The sequence below is a fragment of the Trematomus bernacchii genome, unplaced genomic scaffold (genome assembly GCF_902827165.1).
Source record: "Trematomus bernacchii unplaced genomic scaffold, fTreBer1.1, whole genome shotgun sequence".
Taxonomy (NCBI): domain Eukaryota; kingdom Metazoa; phylum Chordata; class Actinopteri; order Perciformes; family Nototheniidae; genus Trematomus; species Trematomus bernacchii.
In genome coordinates this window covers 4337910-4363477 of record NW_022987727.1, presented here as the reverse complement: position 1 = coordinate 4363477, position 25568 = coordinate 4337910, and the positions used below count along the sequence as shown (strand labels likewise).

At 42.0% G+C, this 25568-nt stretch overlaps 1 protein-coding gene across 5 annotated transcripts in view; it reads right to left on the bottom strand.

Moving 5' to 3' along the window:
* rerea (arginine-glutamic acid dipeptide (RE) repeats a) overlaps positions 1-25568 on the bottom strand; it is a 121710-nt gene that overhangs the window by 21245 nt on the left and 74897 nt on the right. For 4 of the 5 annotated variants that reach the window (XM_034144811.1, XM_034144812.1, XM_034144813.1 and 1 more), the window contains 7 exons: positions 15721-15826; positions 14143-14239; positions 12598-12702; positions 7161-7209; positions 6300-6424; positions 4818-4917; positions 3728-3826 (listed from right to left, as the gene is read on the bottom strand). In XM_034144811.1, the coding sequence (XP_034000702.1) occupies positions 3728-3826; positions 4818-4917; positions 6300-6424; positions 7161-7209; positions 12598-12702; positions 14143-14239; positions 15721-15826 (681 nt within the window). Of the gene's footprint in view, positions 1-3727; positions 3827-4817; positions 4918-6299; positions 6425-7160; positions 7210-10274; positions 10542-12597; positions 12703-14142; positions 14240-15720; positions 15827-25568 lie in introns of those variants that run through there. The other variant, XM_034144814.1, reaches the window with a different exon arrangement.

Genomic DNA, 25568 nt, shown 5'->3' with positions numbered 1-25568 from the left:
ACTCAGACTGTATCTAAATAATAAACAAGCGATAGAGAATAATCAAGTCATATGATACTTTGAGTTTAAGGGAAATAATATCTTAAGATCTATAGGTTGAACATCAGACAAAAGAACCTGAGGCTAGGTGAGAATTTAAGGTTTCGAATATTAGATATCATTTTTTAATATTGTATAAGTATATAGGTTATATTTAAATGCATTTGTGGTCATATTTTGTTTTTTTTATAAATGTTTTATTCACCCACAGTTCATCAACTTACTGAACTTAAAAATAATATTTGAGATGATAAAGGAAGGCTTGTGTGGTAAAGAGGTGGACATGGGAGACTTTGCATATTTAAAAAAAAAGACTTAAATATACAAATAAATAAAGGAGATCCAGGCAGTGGAAACAGCAGTAGGTATTTAGGTCTATCACAGCAGCTGTATATAATAATATAAAATATTTAACTATACCTATAGAATACATAATAAATAAATGTAGCTTGCTTGAATTGCAACTTTAATAAACAACTTGTTGCTTTTCACTTTAAGTGCTTTTGGTTCCCGGTTTAAAAATAGTATTTTTTGCCGTTGAGAGAATTGTAAAATCAAAAGGAAGGAAAGAGAGTGGGCAGTGAGCATTGATTTGGTTTCTGATAAAACACACAGAGTGTTGTTGTGGGAATGCCTCTCTCCGTTAGACTTTAGAAAAAGAAATCCGGCTCGCGACTTCATTTTATGTGGCCCTGCAAGAGCTTGCAAATAATATAATACGTTTATTATACGGTTACATGCCGCTTTACAGAAGCACGTTGCCAATAAACGACATTGTTTGTAGCCTTTATTTAACCAGGTTAAAAAAATCCCATTGAGATCAACGATCTCTTTTTCAAGGGAGACCTGCGGTATATGTCCCACAATGCATCTCATTTTGTGACATGCGCACTGAAGAGACTTGCAATTATTTGCCCTAGACTTTTGCCTTCAGACGTAGTTAATTATGAAGTTATTACCCTATCCGATAATAATCCAATGCAGAGGCAATAATGTAATATAATACATTATGTTATATATGTTATATATTTATATAGTCTTAAAGTTACAACCGGCCCTTTGAGTGCAACCATAATGCTAATGTGGCCCGCGATGAAATTGAGTTTGACACCCCTGCTCTAGATGATCCGGGTGAAATATTTACAGTTTTATATTAATTTGTTTTGTAACAATTGAGATATTTTTCTTTGGTGTAATCTATAATCATCACTGATGCATGAAACAGAGCTCACATCAAGATGATGGATTTTCAATTTCTGAAAGTTGTAATAATAATCTCACAGTGAAAGATCGATCTGTTGGTGAAAGCAGCACATCTTACTGAATTGAAATTATTCTCTGTGCCTGCTAGAAGACAATAACAATTAAATAAAATCCCCCCTTCAACACTCTGTCACTTCCACAAAAATGAAACAGCTAGAAATTGAAAAGGGAGTTATTTTTCCTTTTAAATTATGAAATGTTTTAGAGGTAGAGAGTTCAGATGAGGGTTCAGATGATGTGCTATGTGGCAGCAGCTGCACATGAGAGGTGGTGTGGGGGGGGGTGGCAAAAGAAGTCAAAGGGGGGAGGGTGACAAGTGACCTAGCAGACAGGCTGATGCTGTCATTTCAGCAGCCCCCGCTGTCACTTTTATTCACATCTCTGAAGGAATGCAGGCAGGAATAATGAAGCCCGTCCTGGAGGGGATGAGAGGGATGGAGAGGAAGAGGAAGGGCGGATAAATAAATGAAGAGCAGCAGGGCTGGTTTCTGAGAGTGTGTCAGGGTTGGTGCTGCATTTACACCTGTCCCTCAAGGCTGCAGGGCTGAAAAGGCACAACTGGTGATCGGATCACAGGGAAGTGTGTTTCGTCCTTGGCCGGACAGAGACACGCTGCTGCCCCCCCCGGCAGAGACACTGTGGGGCAGGTGGAGCATCAACAGCCAGCCTGTGAGCCTCCACCCACAGACACTGAACATGGGTAACACAGAGTACTGGACTCTCACACACACAACAGCTCTTCCACTTCAGTTACATGATGCTGTCTGAACAAGATGAAGCCCCTCTGTGAAGTGTTGGTGGAGTCACCTTGACCCGAGTAACAGAAATAATTAAATATGCTGAGGACCCAGGGCTGGGCAATAATACAATTGTCATTGAGTGAAATGATATTGCAATAATATGAACATAGCATTTTAACTGTAGGGATAGAGGGAAAAAATATGTGTAGTTCATTGAGCAAATAAAAACACGTAAAACTGAGTTATAATTATTATTCTGTATGAAAACCATTGGAACGTTTAGGCCAATGCGGTTTGGTTTTCAGTTATTCAGTGCCATATTTTGTGCATTCCTTTTCATAAAATTATCAGTAAGGACTAATAAAGTTTTTCTACAAATTTTACAAAATTATTTAATCTAAATTTCAATATTTCTTTTGTTTTACATGTGATTTCTGTTCTAATATGAAGTAGAAAAAGGACACAGGACATGGCAAAAAACATATATGTGCTAATTTACATGTTCTATGCTATGTCTATTGTTACTATTGTTGTGTACATGTCAGCCATAAATCAAAACTAGGTTTAAGGTTTTTATATAATTTGTGCAGCACGCATGTCCCACTGGATAGGACAGTTCTAAAACCCATAAGTGAATAACTGAAGTGACCGCTTTATTTTCTGGATTGACTAACAGCTCCTACTATTGAGCCCCCCCCTGTGCTCCTTTGGCTGGGGTCTGTGGTCGACCTGCTGTGGTGAATGTGGCAGTGAGGCATCATCAACATGGCCGCTCAGAACTCTGATCATCTTCACACAGCAGTTAAGCTCGGCGCCAGCGAGTATGCATAAATAAAGGAAAACTCATAACTAGCCGAGGAAAGGATGCCTGAGTTAATTTGTTGTGATTCGCTGCGGTCCTGCAGTGAGCTCTGGCTTTATTCAAATGTGCCCATCCAGTTCAATTACAAGATAAATACACCCATTCACTTCCTCTGGATCTGAGCTGCTGGATTCAAAGCTCAACAAAAGACTGCCAAGCGTCAGCATTACCAAACAATATCAAAGTGGAAATTCACACAGAGGAGGAGGAAACACTAACACAGCCTTGTGTTTTCTAAGATCTTCAGTCCGATCAGTCAGCAGTGTTATCTTTAAAAAGGATTGTGTGTACTAACATGTAGTGCAGTGTGTCGTAAAGCATCAAGTCGAAAGCAGCAGCTCTCAGCCGTTCTGACATGGTGTTATCCAGCACTTTCCTCCCACCCGCTTCACAACGTGCTGATCGGGAGAAGGGCTGCCATTTTCTGATTTCAGCCCTTCAACAGCTGTGGTGAAATTCACATCTAAATTCAAATGGAGGCTAACATTACCAGCCCTCAATCTTTTTTCCCCTTTCCAGACTTCCACACTCAAGATTTATTCTGTGGTTGATAAACAGGATGCAGCTGCTCTTGGGCCTTAGAGGAGCTGGAAACTGACGAGTGCTTTTACTGATGTCTAGTGAGACTGGGCCAAGGGCAGCCTGTTTAAACTCTCTCTCAACAGCTCCCTCTAAAGATGCAAAGACAGCTCTGACGGACAGCAGGCACCCACGCAATTAATACCAACATCAGACAAACTCCATTGCTTTAGTATATCCATAACTCTATGTTTTCTCGCACCATATTAATGCATTTCCATATTAAAAGGTGAGGTTCTCTTACCACTTCATCCTCAGACCAGCACTTCTCTATCAGTTTGGGTACAGGCTTCTTCACCAGGCGTTGGAGAGCTTTTCCTGCATCGTAGCTGCTCTCGTGAAGCTGAGGATAATCACAACAAAATATTTCAATTTTCAATTTCAAAGGTTTTAATGTCATAGGCACATAAGCTACAGTGTAGAAATGGTAATGAAAATCTTATGACCCGCGCTCCTCCAACGATGCAACATGTATAATAAAATACAAAAATACAATAAAAAAATAGTGCAAGAAGTCTATATACACGTAAATAGAATATGATATATACAAGAACAGAATGTAATATTGTACAGTAAAATGAAATGAAATAAGATTTATTAGGGTGATAACTATTTTGAATAAGTACATTTCAAGATGACAACAGATTCATGTTTATCGAGGCACTTAACAGAGCTCAGCTTGTAATTCTGATACATAATTAAATTGAATTTATAAAAGGCTTTGGAAGATAATATTTTAGCTTTACCGACACAGTTCATTGAGCTGATTTGTATTGCAAACTGATTTTATATCATTTTACGCGAGATCTTAGAGCGATAAGAGAAAAAGCTGTGCAAAGACCCAAGAACCAGACTGAAAATAAACACCGCAGTGACCAAGGCAATCGCCATGTAGCTTTAAGCCCTGTGTCACATTCAATTTGCTAAAACATGCAGCGCTGGAGCTCTTCTTCTGAAAATAAACAAGCATTACTCATTGGAATTGCAAATAGAGGTCGAGAGACAGTGACCTGTCCGCTATGTTAATTTTCTAGTTTATAGAGTCGGAATATAAATGCCCTGTTTATGATGATTCTAATCTCTTTCTTGTGCTTGATTCTTCGGTATTCATTGTCAATGTGACAGACAAATCTCTCATTATGTCTAATGTATTGCGAACCTCCTCGGATGGGTGTGCTACAGGGGGCTACTCTACAGGCTCAGGGGTCTTATCATTCCCCTCACTGCAGTGCTGCATCATAGATAAAACACAACGGTGGAATTTCTGTAATTCAGAAGCCACATTTTACTGTTTTTTATTATGTGCACTTGTGATATTTTGCATTGCTACTTACAGTGTTAAGTGCGTTTAATGTAGTGTCATCTCGAGAGGCTGCTAAACACCCGTCTTCTGTTGAGCCTCCGTCACACATCCCTGCAAAGGCAGCCATGCTCCTGTGGACACAACACACATCAAGTCAACATGGCAACGGGCACTGAGGTCAATGCAGAGTTGTGTTGTTCTTATAAAAGTACATGATATGGCTGGCTTGTTCCAGCAACTATAATCAATTGCAACATTTTTACTGAGCAAGGCTTTGATATCAAGCACATAACAATGCACAGTATAGTGTAGAGAAACATTTAACACAATAAGGGTCTCTACAAAACTGGTAAGCATGAACACAAATATGATATACATATTGACAGGATAATATTGATTGAATTTCACCTTCAACAACTGTCTGACACAGTGATGTATTACACTGTGGCCCCTGACTAAATACTAACATAGAAACAGGTTGACATATAGTACAACTTTCACTGCAACATCTTGATTTTATCACGATTTTATCCCGTGATACACCTGATGATGTGTAACATTAATAATTAGCACTAATATTCCACACCAGCAGGGTTATTATAGTAAACTTAAAGGGGACCTATCATGCAAAATGCACTTTTGTACGTCTTTTATACATGAATATGTGTCCCCGGTGTTCCAGGGAACTCACCAAGTGTCAGAAAACACAACCCTCTCTATTTTCCTCCATACCCAAATCTCTAAAAAAGGGGCTGCAACGGATCTGATAAAAACTGATCCAGATTTGAACACTGTCCTGACGTCAGGACAGTGGCGCTACAGCTATTGGGCCAACTCCACCAATCAGGAGGAGACAGCCACGGCCATTGCCGTTCGAAAGCGCTGGAGACGCTGTAGTACATATGCCAGGCCTGTAGGTGGTGCTGTTCTCACAGAATCAGCCCTTGCAAAAACAGGGGTAAAATAGTGCAAATTGAGCGAAATGAGGCATGGCTAAAATGCATGATCTGTTTGGTATTTTGAAAAAAAAAAAGTATAAATATGCCTTATATAGGTATGGTCCTACACTATATTATTATAATATAGCATGATAGGTCCACTTTAAACTAAAATAAGCAGTCAAATAATAATATGGTCAAATGAAACAATAATTATTTTTTTTACAACCCGAAAAGATGTAGACGGCAAGAATTTCCGTAAACATGTAACTATTCAAACTTTAAAAAAATTAAAAAATGTGTTCTATTGTGCAAAAAATATCGTGAGAAGGTTTTCCTGTTAGTGTGGTAGTGAAAAGAGTACTCTAGTTGTTTCCCAAAATATGTTATCATTATGGTAATTCCTACACAGTGCTTGACTCTTTGATATTTGAAAGTATTATATTTACTTATTATTTCAATACAGTGAGGGAGTTTGGATCTCATATTTTAAAATAACCATCTTGAACTTCATTGATGATTTCCCTTGGATTAGCAGGTTGGCCCTGTGCAGCCCCGCTGTCTGAATGGCTCACCTTGCGGCTCTGAGGTACATGAGAAGATCACAGTCATTGACCCCCGGCATCCAGACCAGCTCCTCGTTCTCGGTCACGGCCTGGCCCCCAGGAGAGGGGAAAGGCTGCAGCTCGGGGAGCTTTGCCTAATTATGTCCAGGGAGAAGGAGAGGGACAGATGGTGACACACTACAAATAGCAAGCTAGCTTTTAAAAAGTATCAGCTTTCAACTCCCTGTCATCAAGTTTTCACAGAGAGGCGAGGTGGGGACAGCGGGGACAAGTTACAGTCACAATGATTGAGTGATCAATATCCTAACACAACACAGAGCTGCAGTACTCGGATCACTTTCCCTTTTGCTATAAACAAAACTTACCTAAATGTAGTGTTATCATAAATATGTTTTAACCTTAAGCAAGTTTGTATAAGTACACACAGTTATTACAGAAAGCTACACCACATTTTAACTACAGCTTTGGCTGGCAGATGCAAATGTTACTGTAAAAAGCTATAATGCAAACTTAATGCAAATTCCTATTTAAATGCGTCTGCTTTAAAGAATCTTGATTCCATCATGGTTAACTAAAGAAAGTGTCGTATTGTATTACATACACACTGGAATCATTATCTGATTTTAAAGTCATTTGCAGATACATTGTGGTAAATCTGAGTGGCAAGACTATAATACATAAATTATAAGCAATGCCATGAATCAGACTAAATAGCAATTAAGGGATTAGAACTTTAAATGTTTTGTGGTAATAAAATCCACAAATCCAAGACAACTTTGCAGCAAAGAGGCTGCTGCAAGCTGTCTTCAACAACAATAGAGAAATCTCTGGAGTCAACAGCTGGCTGATGTGTGCTGTACAATGACTTACTTGGTGACTGGGTCCCACTCGGATTTCCCCTTGTGTGCTGTTTAGTCGCCTGAGAAGAAACAAAGACAGCAGATTGAAACTAAATATTTACTTGGCAACATTTCAAGGCTAGCTGAAAGAAGCCTGGCTGCATTGTGCCTGTTGAATCAGCTAAACAACACAAAGTACAAAGTCACAACTGGGTATCCTTAGATACTGAAACTTCACAAGAAAATGTCAGAAAAAGGAACATTTCATGGCCTGGTCAGGATCAGATACAGAGCGAGGGGACAAGGGCTGTACCTCCTACTGTGGAAGTATTTTCAGATATGTGAGAAAAGCATATAGTGTTTTATTCTGTAAAGCAAATAAAGATTTCAGGAGAATATTCCCAGTCGACCGTTCCTGCACAGCGAGCTGAGCGGAGCAAATTTACAGGCCTGATATTGTGGATGCAGCAATAAAACAGAATCCCCTTAAAAGAAGTGGAGGTGGGGGGAGCTGGCTCTGCAGGGCGAGTGGCTGCAGCTACAAATGTTGGTAGCCATAGCAACTGCAATTTAATAATAGTGTTCAGAATCTCCAGCTGCAGCGGATTAAAGAAAATCACAAGATGTTCCTTTTGAAAAGCCTTTCCCTCTGTTGCCTAGGTAACAGCGCCAATTTTCATGCAGCCAAGTGCGGGGCGGCCCAGAATCTGTCAGCGTGATTTGCACCCCGAGAAGCTCGCACTCCATCACGGAGAGCTGGAAGAAACCTGAGAGGCCGCAGCCCTCTGGACTCTTTACAGTCCTCAGACCACTAAACACTGTGAAGGTTCAGATCTGACCCAACTCCCCTTCTCCCTTCTTAAACAGAGCCGCAGCTCACAGACAGGGGAGAGCGATTAGAGGAGTAATCCATATACTCTTATGAACTATGGCTGACAGACACTGGCACTGATGATATCAGCACAGGCCAATACAAAAAACCTGCAGTAAATGACCCCGGGCCTGCCAGGAACGCCTGCTGCCCCAGAACATGCCGAAATACTTTATTTCATTTTGTTATAAACATTCCCAGTAGGCTAACTTAATGTAAGGCAATTTGGCAGGCTGTGCGATATTGCAGCAATGAATAGGGCTGATAAATATGACTTTCATTTTTTATCAGCATTTTAGATTCCATATTGAAGGTTTTTATAAAGATTTAATAATACTTGTGCTTTACTTTGAGCAGCATCTCTCCTGCCGTTATTTAACTGAACATTTAGGAATTGTTATTACTTGCCAGTAGCAAGGAACTAACAAATGTAAATCCAGAACTACGAGAAGTAATAGATTAGTTTTTAGCTAATAAAGTCATTTGCATTACTTTAATAACTGATATATCGGTTTTCATAAAAAAAAGGTTTTCTTATCAAACTTCCTAAATGTATATATTTTCTGATTTATTTATTCCTTTAAGACAGTGTGGTAAAAAGAATGTCACCTGGGGCTTTGTGAAACACTGAGTGATATTTTCGGACCTTTTATAGACTGAAGAACTTTAGGATTTATCGAGAAATATATCAATATGATATAAATTGCAGATGGAGGCCCACTAATAACTAACAATTTATATGGATTGATTACATTTGAACGAAACTTGAATAAAAATATAAAGTGTCTAGTGTCTTAATTTCTCTTATGTATCTATCTATCTATCTATCTATCTATCTATCTATCTATCTATCTTACAAACGGAATGTGGTACATTTGTACTTTTTATCTACACTGCTGAATAGTTTTACCGAATGAATGCCTGCATGTAGTCTACGGACTACCTGAATGTGAATCTGTGTTCGTGCTGAGAGGAAAATGTTCTACAAATGTGTTCCTGACAATGTGCAGTCGGCCAAGTCTGTTGGCAGGAGACTGTAAGGATGACAAACGAGGACCTGTGCACCAGAATAAGAACAGCCATGTTTTACTCAGGCAAATCCAGACGGCCTACATTCAGAAGGAATGCTGCTCAGGTCCTAAGAGAGGAGGCAGAATACAGATGTATCGCAGCAGGAAGCTCTCAGGAGTTTGCTTAAAGACTGCAGGTATACTTGAACAGAAGAAGCCTACTGAGGCAAACTTACCAACTATTATTATTATTATTAGGCTATATGTGCAGCAAAAATAACATAATATAATATCATAGTTTTAGTTTTTAGCAATCAAACATGGAAGAAGAAATGATACAGAATCCAGTCTTTTAATTTCGTCACTATTTATAGAGCATCATCTAAGACGTATTAATACTGACTTATTTTAGTTGTTTTCTTTTCTACTTACAATAAGCTGCAAAAAGCCTGTTGCCTAGCACAATAAACATTGTAAAACATGCTCAGTTGTTACACAAAACAAAGTCAGATCTAATTCTGCATAAGGACACAGTCTTGCCGAATAATTACAGGCTTACTTATTAAACCCAAACAAAAACAACGTGACAGTCTGGTCAACTTTCTGTGTGTATGTAATCAAGGATGGCCCCGCCCCCCTCTATCAATTTCAGCCAATCACGGCGCGAGTCTGTGGCACACTGACATAATTGCAGCACAGCAAAACAGACCCAACTTGATGGTATTTAACTACCATGGCGGGCAGCGTGCACACAACACAGCTAAGCCGCCGGCAGAGCTTTGTGTGCAGAGCAGCATGCGCCATGTCGTCCCGATTGTAAACAGGAGCTGCAAAATGGAGCCAGGTTAAGGTTAGCATCTCCGGGTGTATCACCGTCATATAAGCAGACTGGCTGCATATTTATCAGCCTCATACTGGTTAATGCATCGCACACAAGATGCATGTATCTGTACTCTGATAGTAACGTATTAATAGAGGTGTGATGCAGCGGCATGTCTATTATTGCAGCGCAAACGCGTAACGGTATGTGCTCTGCGATGACAGCCTGCATGTTCAAAAGCATTCAATGTTCCTGCTACTGACAAAACGTGCACACTCGCTAGCTTGCTCCCCGACACAAAAACATTCGGTTATCACAATGACAACGATGTGGAAAGCTCGGAAACATCATGCCGTTGGACACGAGACTCATGAAAATGAGACAACGCTTACACAGCTAGTAATATCGGCACGAGAAAGCACGAGAATATAATCGAAAACCTACCTCCGGGGACTGAACAAATCGTCCATTTCTGACATCGAGCCCTAAGGTTGGGTGGTGACAATGTGTGTATATTGCTCGTTGGATTTAACTCCCCTCTCCCACCTATTTTAGGTGCTCAAAATGGAGAAGCACGCATTCGCTCCGGAGAGGTATTCACTGAGCTTGTGCTGTGACCTCAGCGTCGCGAGCTCCTCTATAGACACAACTGAGCATGTGCTGCGACCTCACACAGCACACACGCGCACAGACACACACTTACACAGACAGACAGACACGCATGCAGGATACGGAATTCATCTCTCCGCGTCTGCCTGCGCCATAATAAACAAGAGTGAAATTGCAAGGCTGCAGACAACCCGCTCAGAATACCAAGCGAGGAGGAGAGGGGGAGGGAGGGGGAGACTGAGCAGGGCCCCTGAAGGAGGGGGTTCCCAACAGGCAACCCTCAGTGCCAATAACAGGGACAGCCGTCACTGCAACACGTGAGACACCAAACACCACCAGTGCATAATAACAATCACCAATTTAGCCTGAGCACCGATATTAACTGCTCCATTTATCATGTTTAGTAAACCCTTCGACATTTACATTGTTTCTATTGGGAATAGGTGTTAAATTATTTAAATAAAGCTGTAAAAAACGTATGCCAAAATATTTATTCTAATGTATTTCTCTTCTAGCATTACACATATTAATGAGCTTGTCTTGTCTGTCTTGAGCTGTAATCTTCCCCTGTATTTTCTGCAATGTATGGTTATTATGCAAGTACATAAGTGCATTGTCCACAGTTTTGTGGACCCCAGCTCACAATGATCGTAATAAACTGAACTAAACTGAATTTCAACTGTGTGGAGATGTTGTTATTATCAGTGTAACAAAGAATGTAATTAAATACACAAGATATCATAGGGTATCATACTAACATTTAAAACTCCAGTAATACAATAATATTAAATTGCACTGATAACCCAAAACTACTGTATTATTATGAATTGAACTATGATGACAATTACAAAAATGACCAATAATCAACAATGCCACTAGACATGATGAAACAAATGTAGTGTTTTAATATAAGCGCCAGTGGTTTTTCACAGCAGACATTTTGACTTTCCATAACAGATGAAGAACTGGATTTACTAATAACATTAATGATAGCACTTTTTCCCATTGTAATTCGACACTGAGCCAGCATCCACAAAACACGGATCCTAAACTTAAGCGGATAGGCGAAATTCAATCAATATTAATTGTATTTTTTTTTATGTGCTTTTCATACTGTGAGGTGTCAAAATGTCTTGTGTGAAAAAGGCAGGTCATCCTAATCAAACAAGGGACTACCTGATGAGCTTTTCGTGGATTTTTAAATGTTTTATCTTAACATTAACAAAAAAGATCAATGATTAAACTTGACATGTAATTTGACAAATATCCACAAACGCACCCACAATTATAAAGCCACAGGGTTTTCCCCGGCTCATTTCCCATAATGACACCACATTAGAACCATCCTTTGTGCACTGATAACACTGACAGCAGTAATGAGCAGAAAGCATCATTACACATAACACTGTGCAACCAAAGCCAAAAAAGAAGAAAGCACATGCGTAATGAAAATGACAAAATGTACATTGTTAATCTCCCTTTCTGAAATGTGCCGAGTGATACTTAAAAAAGCAAATATCCCAATAAATTTGACTCATTACTTGATATCTATGATCACTCTGAATCTACCTATATGGTATTTATTATAGGGTAACGTTGTGATATCACTCCATAAATACCCATCTTGTCTCATATAATCTTACATCGGTAAACTGCTCAGCTGTAACTAATGGCTATAGTTTCTATTAAATTGAACCCACCCATTAACTTTGACTTCCTAGCTAAAACGATAATGCGATCAATCAAACGAACAGGATGTTAATAATATCTTTGATAATTGTTTAGAAAAACTGGTTAATGTAATCATTGTTTAATACAGTGTAATAATGCTTCACATTACTATACTATTAGTTAAGGCTTTTGACTTGTGAGCTGCTATTCCCTTATGGGATAGATAATATTTTGGGGCTTTGGAATGTTACAAATATATATTTTTTTATTATTTTGAAGAAATCATCTTGGTCTTGAGAAATTGTGATTGCCTTCATCACTTTTTACTGACATCTTATAAGGTTAAATCAAGAAAGAAATTGTTGGTTGCAGCCCTATTTTAATGAAATGATATGATAGTTGCTGAGAGTGGACCTTGCATGTTTGGCCTGCTAGGGAATAAGAAGGGTCTCTATCAGTTGACTTGAGTGGACAGAAAGCTCCTTACCTGGTCTCTGGGTTATATCCGAGGATATAGAAAAAGGAGTCGATGCGGGCTTTGAACTCCCTGGCAGCAAAAATGTCGGAGAAATGCGAAATGTTGCATTTCCCCCTGTGAAAGAGAAGAAAGGCTTTATTAGACAAAACACCAGCATGACAAAGTGATACCCCAGCGGTTCTAATTAAAAGCTCTTGGGCTGTTCATCTATTGGAAGTGACAAATGCAGCAGCAGCAGCAGGTATGTAGTGCCTGTCTGTCAGTGCCTGCTGACTTTTCTGTGAGACACCAGGCTCTGGCTACTGAACCCATAAACACCAGCTGAACATGCCAGTCTTGCAGATGAGGTGTGGGAGACACACACTGCAGGGGTCGGGACAGGAATTCAACCTGTGCGCCTTCCAACACATTCCCCCACTGCCGAGAGGACGGCTCTGAGCACATCTTGATACCATTTCCTGTTTTCAGCACACTGGTGTCTGGCTCTATCTACATAACAGATATCACAGGCATATGGTGCTGCGGGCCTTGCAGAGAAAAAGTATCTTCCTCCCCCTGAAAAGATTAAAGGGCGCTAAGAAGAGCAGTGTTCAGAAAGCTGTGGCATTACAGCATCCCACTGGAATTCACTCCCGTTTATCTAAAGCCTGGAAAATAAGTCAAATCAAAGGCTGCTCTGTGTAGGAGAAGTTGCAGCTAATTTGCCCTGAAATCAGTGGTTTCTAAGAGACATGCTTCTGACTGCCCACTGCTGTTCGGCTCACACATGGTTTCGGTTAAAGAAAAGGGGAAGTGCGAGAGGTGGTCAGACAAGAATGGATGTAGAGGCAGGAACACAGAATATCTGATTTCAGACCAAGGAAACGATGAAGCCTGTGTTCCTCTCTCCTGACACACAGCAGTGCCATCAGTTTCACCAGACAGGCTCATATTCTGACAGGTGTGTGTATATAGGAGTTGATGCACAGTCATTTCAATCAGTGTTTTAATAGAAGACAGCCTGAGGCATGTGTCTCATTTCAGGCTTTGCATCTTTACACATATGGGCTACTTCTACAGCACCTAGTCCCAGCACCAGAGGTTAGTATATCATTTTTTAATTAACAGAGCAATTAACTGGAATTTTTTTTTAGTTGGTTAATGGAAGTTGATAGAAACACAGCAGTAACACTGACATATTACTATTTTGTTGCCACTGCTCAGAAAAATACAGATACGTTGTAATTGTGTCTTACTAGACAAATAGTAAAAGCCACTTTAAAATGATAAAAATTACGACAGATACAGTTGGATATTTAAAATAAAAAAAGGACATAAAAAGTTAAAGATTATGTTTCAAAATTACCAAGAATTATGCTATCAGGATAGACACATTTACAGATAGAATACAATGTATAAAATAAAACACAGTAGAGGTTTTGAGATTTAAGATCACATTTCTTTGAGGAGGTTCTGTATTGTGTCCCTGGAGTCAAAAATGAAAAGCAGTTTTTCAAAGCTCAGTCCTAGCAACATTCACAGTGAGTGTGCGTTTGTGTGTTCCTGTCTGCTTACCTGAGAGCAGCAGCATGATAAGTGTCCACATAGTCAGAGATGAAGAGTTCTCGACTCCTGACCACGGGGTCTGTGATGACCAGCTCCCGGCCAGAGTCTGCAGGGAGAATAAAACCAATGTACTGAATATATCTACATGACATCATCTATCTACGACAAAGAGGGAACAGAGATGAAGTAGCTTTTGTAGTTGAACACACTAATGAAAATCATGAGCATGCAAGTAACAAGTGCCTCTGCAGAGGTCAATAATCTGCCACATAATTCAATAAAGCCAATAAAGTGCATTCCCCTGAGGTGAGGACTTCATGTTCAGTTCTCACTAGTGAAAGCAGCACCAAGACGGGTTGGCACTCGTCGTGACAAATGACCCGAGAAATGCCGTGGTGTTACCGCTGTGCTCGGGCCTTGTGACATCAATTCTAATAATCCTAAATCCCTGCTGCGAGCGCTGCACTGAAGAAGTTTCTGTAGGAAACAGCACACAGTGGATCTGCTCAATGACATAACTAAACTGATCCATGTCTATGATGTAAGTGATACTTGTATTATTGTAGAAAGGGCAAACCGAGGAGCAAACTATTTTTGCCTTGATGTGTGCACATTGGTTCCCTCTTTTGAACAAATCAATAAATTGCAAAACTTTTCTCAAAATCAATTCATTGGTTTTAGTATTTTTAAAGAAAAAAAGTCACCTGGGAATATTTACCTTTTAAAACCAAATACAAATAAATCAAACTGCTTATAAAAAAACAAAACAACCCAACACTTGTTATGTGTTTGATATTTAAGAACATTAATAACATCATCAAATTAGAATCGGATGAAAAATGTTGCAGCCCATGTGATCTTCAAGATTTCTGTACATTGTAATTACTGTAATATCAGTATATTCACCTTTATTTGTATCACTATGATTTTATTTATTTAACTGTTCACTTCGTGGTATACTGTATTTGCTGCCAAGACTGAGCATTTTTTAATTGTTTATAATAATAAAAATAAAACCGTGAAGATAGTTTTGTTGATAAAGAAAAAGCTATTTTTTCAAATCGAAGTGTTAACTGATTATCCCAACTATTACATGTCTATGTTAAATCAGATTTTCCACCATGACCTTTCCTTGGTGTCATTAGGATTAGATCACAGCTGCTAAAGCCCATGGACAGTGCTTGTGTTCCTGTAGATGTGTATGTGTTAGAGTGTGATGAGTTCACTGACACTGATGGTGTTCAGAGTGTGTGCTCAAAGGCCAAATGACACTGCGGCTTATTAACACTCGACAGTGCTGCTGTCTGGCCTGAAGGAGGGTTACCTGGGGAACAGCACGGAGCCACGGGATTGGCTGGGCTGCCTGGGTAACTGTCTTCTGGTTTATATTTGAAATGCAAACACCTCTTATATCCCACAACAATCTGGAGGCAAATGTGTGTGTGTGTGTGTATGTGTGTGTGTGTGTGTGTGTGTGTGTGTGTGTGTGAAGGAGAGAGTGTTGCGTTACAGAGTGAGTGTATTGGCTTTGTGTTTGTGTGTACTGTATATATGCACATGTGTTTTGAGAACAAAAGGCAGCCTCACCGTTTTCATTGTTGCGATCCTGCACCAGGTGCTGGTAGACGGAGTCGGGCACCTCTGACTGGCGGTAGTACCATTTCACATTCATCAGCAGATGGTCCCGTTTACTCTGCAACACAGAGAGACACACAGCGAGTCAGCAGGAGAACAAAAATGATCGGACACCAAGATAAACAGACATCATTTTGTTTGATTACGATGTCACAAACTGGCCTCTTGGCAAACACAGACGCTGCGCAGTAGCTCTGTTTATGACTCACACAGGCTGATGCCAAAAAGCTTGCAGAGCGACCAAGTCAATTAAAAAGGGATTGCCGAGCATTTAGAGCCTTCATAAAGTAAACAGAGGAATGGCTGTTGCTGGAGGAAGGGGAAATAGAGGAACCGGGGGGGGGGGGGGCATGAGTGTTCAATATCTGCCTTCCTTTCCCTCAATGACAATGCTCTTATGATTTTCAAATACTAAGAAGGCTATTAAGGTTTCCTCGTGAACATGCACTGTATCTCTTAACAGTGCTTTGGGCTTTATATTTTATAAGTGCTGCCACCCACTGGCCACTTGATAACGTGCAAATCAGCAAAGGCGTGTAATCCTTTAGATGACCAGCAAGTGGCAGCACTGAGGTGAGAAAAGAGCTTCTCCAGGACCAGTCAATGAACAAACCGAGAGGGAGGGATAAAGGGGGGATGGAAGAAAATGGTAGAAACTGAGGCCAGTGCTGAGGTGAGAGATGAAAAGGGCAAAGTAGTGTTTTCATTTCATGTTATAAAATATTTATTGTGCCTTCACATAAGCCAAACGGACTGTCACATTGCTTTGGAAGAACATTAGAGAGCTGGGTGCTGGACTGCGACACAGTCATCTTTACGAGAGAGCTGGCCACGCTGCACTGCACTAACCGGCTAAGACACCTGCACCGCCGGTGGATTAAAGGAGAAATGAGCATATGGAAAAACGCTAGAATGGGGAAAAGTCTGTGGTAATCTAAGACAGACAGTGTAACTTCCGCTCCTTCCAGGCTCTAAACTGTATCTGTGTGTGCAGGAACATGAGGTCAGAGAAAAGATATTTAAAGCCTTTAGAGTACATTGTTCTGTTTTGCCACTGGGGAGGAGGCTGAGCACACGCAGCCAAGCAAATCATCACCTCCCTAAACCCTCCAGCCCACCTCTGGTTTTCCCATTTTCTCCATTGCTTCCTCCTCTTCCTCCCTGCCTCAATCTCCATCTTTCTCATTCCAACCCTCCACTTCACCTCCTCTCCATTTTCTTCCCCTCGTTCCTCCCTTTCTCCATCCTTGAGCATGGAGGAGGAACGACTGAGTAAGTGAGCCTGGACGTGTTAAACAGCAGCTGGCACGCAGTCAGTCAGCTGCGTTAACTGCTCCGGATGATTGTGAGATATTGTACACGCAACATCACACAACATAACACAACCGCACAACACTTTGCTTGTGATTCAGCAGAAAGCCATACTGATGGACCGAGACACAGAGCCCCAGAGCACCTAAAACATACGGTGTGTGAAGAAATGTGTGCAATGACGTCATGTCGCTCCCCCTCCCGGCAGTTAGCCCACCCATATCAATCTCTTGTCTATCCAGTGTGTAGACACTGTTGCCTTTTAGACTAACAGACTGCCTGCAACAGCAGAATGAGTAGTTATCCGCTGCTTATACATAATTAATACTGTAAAAAGACTGTAAACACTGTCAGAGTGCTACCTGAACATTTGATTTTCTGCCTGTAAAACCACAAAATCAAAGGGATTTCTGAGAGCTGGGACATAGAGCCTGATGCAAATAGAAAAGCAGGTGGAGAGACGCAATCACACTCACAGATTTTACACCTTACTCATGAGTAGGGCTGCTCAATTAATCGTATTTTAATCGCAATTACGATTATGGCTTGCAACGATTACGAAAACAACGTAATCGAAATAAAACGATTATTTTTTTATTATTATTATTACTTTTTTTTTTTTTTAAATTACTTTTTTTAAAAATTGGTTTTTCAGTTGAATTATACTTAAAGTTCAGGGTACTCAACTGTTAAAAACATACTGTTCAAATTGTTTTTCTCCAATAAATTGATGTTTTCAAAGTAAATGGATAATCGTTTTGAATAATCGTGATATCAATTATTGACCCAAATAATCGAGATTATGATTTTTGCCATAATCGAGCAGCCCTACTCATGAGCCCACAAACTAAAGCACAGAGAGCAAACGTAACTTCAGCTATCATCAGTATCCTCGTTGCTACATAGCTGTCGCTCTCCCGAGCAGATTGCTGTTTAGAAGCTCACAGCGGCGTTAAGCCCTCTCAGGCAAACGAGGGAGGGAGGGAGATGGAGAGACAGACTGAGAGTGCAACATATGGAGCACGTAGTGGGAGTGAAGCATAGCTTTCAATTATCACAATTCTATAAACATGCGGGGTGGAAAAATGAGTAGATGACGCAAAAAGAGAAAATGAAGGGGGATGATAGACAGCTCAGACTCGCCTTACGAACCACTAGTTGTATTGTCTGGGTTTTTTTCTAAGCCTGCCATAGAAAATAACAGAGAGAGAACATATAAGAGGGAACCACAATGCTGAATTGATTAGAGACATTCCACGCTGCCTGTAGAGAGCTGAGCCCCGCACAATGTCCGCCATCTTTGTCTGTCCTGCCAGAGGCTAAACATGGCCCTGCCCTCCCTCCTCCTGGGCCCTAAACCCTGGGAATGCTGCTCACTGCCGAGAGGCCAAAAGACTTACTAACCCACTACTGAGGGAAAGAAATGAAACAAGAGCAGGAGAAAAGAAAAAAGTGCAAGGAAGCAGAGCAAAGGAGAAATGAGGAGCTGGATTAAGGTAGGAGGAGCAGGACCTTCTCATTTCCTCAGACTTACAATTACAACTATCCTCCTCCTGCTTTACTGAAACCCCCAGGGTACAAGGCTGCCCCTTTATTCATTGAGGAGATATAAATCTGAGAGTCATGATTTGGGGGCTGAGCACAATGGTCCCCCTCCTCTCTCCAGTGCCTCAGCCTGGCCTGTGGCATTCTTGGGCATACTCATCAAACAGGGGTTGGATTAAACGAGGGCCTCAAAAGGTTATAAACGGGATGAGACTTTAAGTATATTTCTTGCAGGATGAATCTAAAATCATTATTAATGTGAAACAAATCACTGTTCTAAAAGCAGCCAAGACAAGTCAGGCACTGTGAGTCAGTTCATTCTCCCTCTGACTAGCTGAAGGTGGCTGGCCCCTTGGATCTCTAATGGCTGTGCAGTTTTCTTTGTGAGGCTGCATGTGTGTGCAGTCAACTCTGGAGCGGGGGCCTCTGTGTACGACCACACCACTACAAAGACTGGAGGGGAGAGGGAAATCTAGAGGGCAGACTTTCCTTTTTAACAAGAACAGGCTTTCACATTTTGAAAAGGAAAACCAGCTCTGTTAGGCGTACACTTAAAAGATGCACTTAGTGTGGGCTTAATTCCACGTTTTCAACTAAGAGAGTGTGAAATCAATACAGTGCTTTTTGATTCAAAACCAATGGCAAGGCTAATGCCATTCACGGCGGTAGCAGTGAGCCCAGGCTTTCTCCAACGTCTGTTTAGAGCGCTCTTTACAATACGGTCATTGCCAAGCCGTACAGTGACACAACTCGTTGTTTCAACCTGTAACCCTCAAACCTGATGCCCTATCGTCCTCCTCTCCGCACTGTAACACTAGAGCTTCTTTTAAACAAAACCAGACCCTCTCGCTCCCACACGACAGGCCCCCAGTGCACCTCGTTAACAGGAAACCTCTGTTTATTTTCTCTGCTTTTCAAACACTCTCTTCTTCCTCTGCTAACCCTGTTAGTGACCCCCCCCCCGCCCCGCCCCGCCCCTCCTCCTCCATCCCTCCCTCCCCTCACTAGTGACATCAGCAGCCCGGGATCTAGGACTTCCTTCAGGAGGTGGCAGCCAGAAGGAAGGAAAGACAGATCCCAAAGACACAGACAAAGGAGAAAGCAGAGAGTGAGGGGGTGGGGGGGGGGGGGAGGGAGGGAGGAGGGAGGAGGTCAAACAGACAAGAGCAGCAGCAGCAGCAGCTCAGTGTTAGCAAGGAATGTCAAGCAGTTCAGCTAGGCTAGCAGGTTGCTGGGCTAAAAGCTCAGTTAGCTAACGCCCCAGGGGCACGGGAGGCTCGTTGCGGTGTGACATTGACAGGCAGGGGCTCAAAATGGCACAGGGGGCGGGTTTCAGGAGTGTTCACCTTGCCGAGCCGCAAGGGGAGAGTAAGCACAAGCGAAGAACAAAAGGCTGATTGTGGCATTTGGAGGTAGAGATGGGATCTGGGAGGACTAATCTGCTGCTCCGACATGATAAGATTAGAGAGGGGAGGCAGGGAGAGCCGGCTAGGGAAGATCACACATACACTGGCATAAACACACAAAGATGACGGATCTGATTGGAAGGGTTTTCCACTCGGCTTTCTCACTTCCTCATTTTCCTCCCTCATTTTCTCTCGTCGAGAAAAAGATATGAGCCAGCACTCAATAAGCACTTCCATCTGGACCACGGAAAACACACACACAGATTCAAAAACTGTGCGTGTGTGTGTGTGTGTGAACGTACACTGGCGGGGTACAAGAGATCTGCTGTGCTCACACAATCTACGACATCTCGGTGACTGACAAAAGAGATTGTTCAAAAAGAAATGCCAGCATGCTGTGTGAGCAAACACACACACACAGACGAGCCGATGCACTCTCTTACAAACACACCCACACGTTAACACACACACACAAATAACAGGCTTTCAGGATAAGCACCGCCATTCTTCTTCCAGCCCCTGCAGTAGAGCGGGGCCGGCTGGGACTCTGTGTCAGAGGTACGAAAAAGCACCTCTAAATCAGGCTGTCAAAGCGGGCCAGCAGCAGGATCCCACTCGGCAATCCTCCTCTCCTTATGGGGCTTCACAGTGAGCACTTTGGCTACTTGGAAGAAGGAAGGATAACCCCCTCAAGCCTCCTTCTCTTAGGCACATATATAATAACACTAAACAAATGCTGATTACAATGTCTGTGAGGAGGAACTGCGCTCAGCCTGCTTCCCCGCCTGGCAACAAGAACAAGAGAGTGTGGGAGGCAGAGGGAGGAGGGGGGGGGGGGAGGTGAGGTGAGTCCCAGCTGTGGTGGCAGTGCTGGCGAGACCTTTTGCGCCGTGCCTACACAGGGGCGTCTCTCTCTCTCTCTCTCTCTCTCTGCCTCTCTTTGGCTTGACCTGTTGGGATATTAAATTGGCGCCCTCTGCTTTGAACACACTGGGCCCATCTGTCAGCCCGGCTCCATATTGGATTGGATGAGCATTAGCCTGTTCAAAGTAGGCAGATTTGCTCTTGTTGCTCTAGGAGTGTGTGTGCCTTTGAACACGAGCGCCCACGCCTGCCTCAAATGTAAAACCCCCCCTCTCAAAGAATCAGGCATAGCCTCATAAATCACTTTACGTCGGACTCACTGGTCGTGTCAGCGTACAGATTGACAGCGACACACTTTAGGATGTTAACAGGTCATATGGGGAAAAAGAGGAAGGGGTGGTGCAAAGAGGGAGAGGAGGAAAGAAGGAGGGGAAGGGTTGTGTCACGCGGAACTCACAAATGATATTAATTAAGGCTTGAGGGCCACTACTGATGGATCATACTGCCAACCACACAGGCTCACTCTACACACTGAGAGTCACAAGCACCACACATGACTGCTACCACTGTGTTTCACCCCATGCGGATAACAAGCAGGGCTAATTGCAACGCTGTTTGCTTCATCTGTCCCTGATTTCAAATGTCCGACTGGGAGAAGTAAGTGAATGTCAGAAATATTAAGAAAGATGTTTGATGTTGACCACGATGCCCTGCTTTTATAGACATAGTGTGCCAGTGAGTATCCAGAACACCACCCTTAGCTGCTCGCTCCATAAAACAACCAGGCTGTGTCCAACTTCAATATTTGTCTTTTTCCTCCAACACACTCCCGCCGCACGGTGGTTATAGCCAAGAAATGTAAGACGAGTTAAGTGATGGTACAGAGAGCAGCACCGTGAAAGGCAAAAAGGAGAGAGAATATAAAAAAAAAAAGACATCCACTAATGATGATCATTATCTGCAGACCACAGACACGGAGCCGCAGGGACCTGACAACTTGTGTTCAGTGATTTAGGCTACACACAAACACACAGGCACCTCTTCTTCGTCCTTCCTTTCTTTTAAGAACACAGACTGAGATCCTTGCAGCACTAGCAGGGTGTAGACTAGAATGCAGATCCAAGTGAGACTTCAAATGTAGGCTGTGCAAGGACAGATGGAGGCGGTTAGGAGAGCTCATATCTCGGTGTTCAGATCATAATACTGACTTTATTTCCCAAGCCCTCCCTCTAAGCCAGACGTAGAGTAAGAGCCTGCCAGAAAACATTGTCATTTCTGCCAGCAGTCTTTCATTTAGTCGCTTCAAAGCCATCTCGCTTTGATACCTGGCTTCCTGTGTGTGTCAGTGTGTTTGCCAGTATGTGTGAATGTGTGTGTGTGTGTTTGCTGTAGCCCGGGATGTTCTCTTGAGAGCAGAGACTTGTCTGGTCTCAAGGTAATGCCCATGAGTCAGGATTTAGAGTTACGAAAAGACTGAAGAATGCGGCTGACACAGGCTTCCTTTGTGTTGTGCAGAGTGTTTAAACGGACTGGTGTTTTGTTTGGAAGGCTGTTTGCTTGTGAGCCATTGTGTTAGCTTTGCCTTGTTAGCATAGCCTGGTGAGGTAATGAGACATCTTACTAATACTGACTGGACCCAGAGAGAGGGGGGGCTGCACACGGTGTGCAGTGAGGATATGAATATTAGGCTTGTGTGCATGTGTGTGTGTGTATGTTCTATTGGACGTCTGCCCAGCCGGCTAATCCAGACTCGGCGCGTGTGTGTGTGTGTGTGTGTGTGTGTGTGTGTGTGTGTGTGTGTGTGTGTGTGTGTGTGTGTGTGTGTGTGTGTGTGTGTGTGTGTGTGTGTGTGTGTGTGTGTGTGTGTGTGTGTGTGTGTGTGTGTGTGTGTGTGTGACTACCAGTGGCAGCCTCCTGAGTACAGCATGGCAGAAAAGGAGCTGTGGGCTGATTGAGCACTGTAATGGAAGACAGGAAATGAGGAGGCTTGCTTAATCCAATACTAATCCGATCCTCCCTTCCACATTAGTATATTTCACACACACATTTTACTTTAAGGCCAAACTATAGATGAATGCAGTAGTTATAAATGTGCAGAGCAAATAGGATTAGGGAAGGATATGTGTGTGTGTGAAAGCTGGACAGGTTCTATGTGTTATATACAACTCAGGCTACATTTACACTAATACGTTTTTGTTTAGCGACGCATTACTTTTTATTCCTTCACAACTACTCTGACGTTTTTTAAAACACTACCCATTCAATTTGAAAAATCTGGGTTGGCCATTAAGTCTGGGCGGATGATAATGGAGACTTTTGAAAAGACAGACACTCACATTAGCTTCTTAACTCTTATATTTTCTTAACCTATCATATGCCCTCTGAGACAAATAGGATTTGTGAGTTTGGGCTATATAAATAAACTTGAATTGAATTGAATTGTAAGCAAACAACTGACACTAGTCGTCTAACAGTGATTTATTTAACATGGATACCAACTTAAAGGCCTTGCTGACCTTGTTATCTATGCTAGTGGCTGATGTGCAGTTCCATATTGCATTTTGATAATGTTATGACTGCCTAAGTGCACAGGATGCAAGCTAATATTAAAGCAATTATCGACAATTCTCTTGACCATCAGTCTTATTCAACTTCTGGTTTAAATCACCAGTCAGTCTTACTCTAGTAAAAAATTCACTGGGGCGACAGTAAGGGGTTTGTGTGTGTGTGTGTCACTCAAAAGACTGATGTGCTTTGAGTGGGATGATGGAGGGGTTTTAAAAAAAGGAGCACAGGGTGTATTTATTTGTGTGTTTCTTTGAATGCTTTTGAGGTATTCTCTTTGTAATATCAACTGTCAGTTCAAGTGTATCTATGGGGAGTGTCTGCTAGATTGACTTGGATACAGCTAAATCAAGATGCTTCATGTGTGTGTGTGTGTGTTGCTCTGTATGTTCAGCACACATCGATACACAGCTAATAGGAATATGTATGATCCTTCTCACACACACGCCAAAGCTTATTTCTGCACACACACCCAGACATGCAACCGTTTCTGGGTAAAAACACAAGCACCAACCCAGGAGAGAGAGGAGTGGCAACACACAGCCGGAGATGGAGGCGAGTAATCAGAAACGAGAAGCGCAAACATGCAAAAACAGATCTTAACGCTGCGTGTGAAACCGGACGGACAGCATTGCAGACGGCCTTGAAGATCTCCTCTCATCACCATGAGCAACCAGTTGTGATGGTATTGTTTTATCTAGCCACTACTTCTGCAGATATCCATCTCTCTGTGCCTCCGCTCTCTATCTCCCTGTTTGAAGGTGACCTTGCCTGTCTGTCAGTCTCTGCTGATGACACTGGCCCTATCAGTAATACATCATGTTAGCTGTGTATCAGCCAGATGCTGCAGTACCCGAGCAGTGGGTGGTCTGTCAGGCCCGCTTGCGTTGTACTATATGCAAATAATCACATGCGAATTACCAACCAATGTGTGTGACGATATATCAGTGTGGATGCAAACGAGGTAGGCTGTCAGACGTGCGTGTTAAACAAAGTTCCACATTTTCCACCGCATACAGTCACAAAAATCAAGAGGCTACTCACAGTGATTTTCATGTGAATACTTGGGGAGGAATGGGATTATAACACGGGTGCACACATATTCTCACACACAGACACACACACAGGCCAGAAGCTTTGAGCAGCCTCCTGCTGTGCTGCAACAAGAGATGTATTGTAGACAACACAGCTGCAATAACAAGGCTGGCCCAGTGCTAGAAGGAGTTGTACTGCATGACTCTCAGTCTAGACCGGCAATAACAGCAGCCATACTGTAACGTGATTACAGAGAGAGTTTCTGAGAGTTTACAGGAGCCATGTTTCAGTCCATTTGAAAACCTGTTTAATTGGAACTGAAAATAAATGCTAAGTCGAAGTGAAACAGACTTTCTGAACATGTTTGCCTCCTTAAAGCTTGAGTGTGATTCTTCTACATGTAAATGAGCGTCTGTTACATTAAAGCTCATTCAAAACCGGTTCACACAATGCTAAGTAACCCTACCTCTGCCAGAGAAAGCACTCAAGTCAAGGTGTCTGGTATCTAAGGCAACTTTTCCATCCTGGCGCAGATATGCCTGCAGGTGAAATATCTGCTCCTCCCTGGCAGTCTTTCCAGGCAATTCTCTCAATGATATAGAAAGTGTTGCCATTCATAGCTATGGGCTTACCCGTATAGTATTTACTCTCAGTGCTGGAGGGGGGGGCGACATCTGTACCTGTGTCTCATTAATTGAAATGTTTATGTAATTCTCCTACACAATGAACTCACCACTAGAGGTTTTATATTTCCCAGTGCATACAAATCAGAGATGTTTTGTCTTTATCTTTGACTGTTAAGTGGGTGTGTGGTATAAAGGATAGAATGAGCTAATGAGGCAAAAAAATGTAAATTAAGAAAATAATCTGAATTAAAAAACAACAATGAAAGCAACCACTGTGCTTTTAATTAGATACAACTGATTCATGTTCTAGACATGGTGTGCGTAAGGGCAAGATCAAATGTGTAAGAAGATATCAATTATTGAATTTATTAAGGCAATGAAACAACATGTTCTGCATTAACTTTAACTAAGCTCACACATCTTAAAAATATCCTCAGATTTCCTTTAC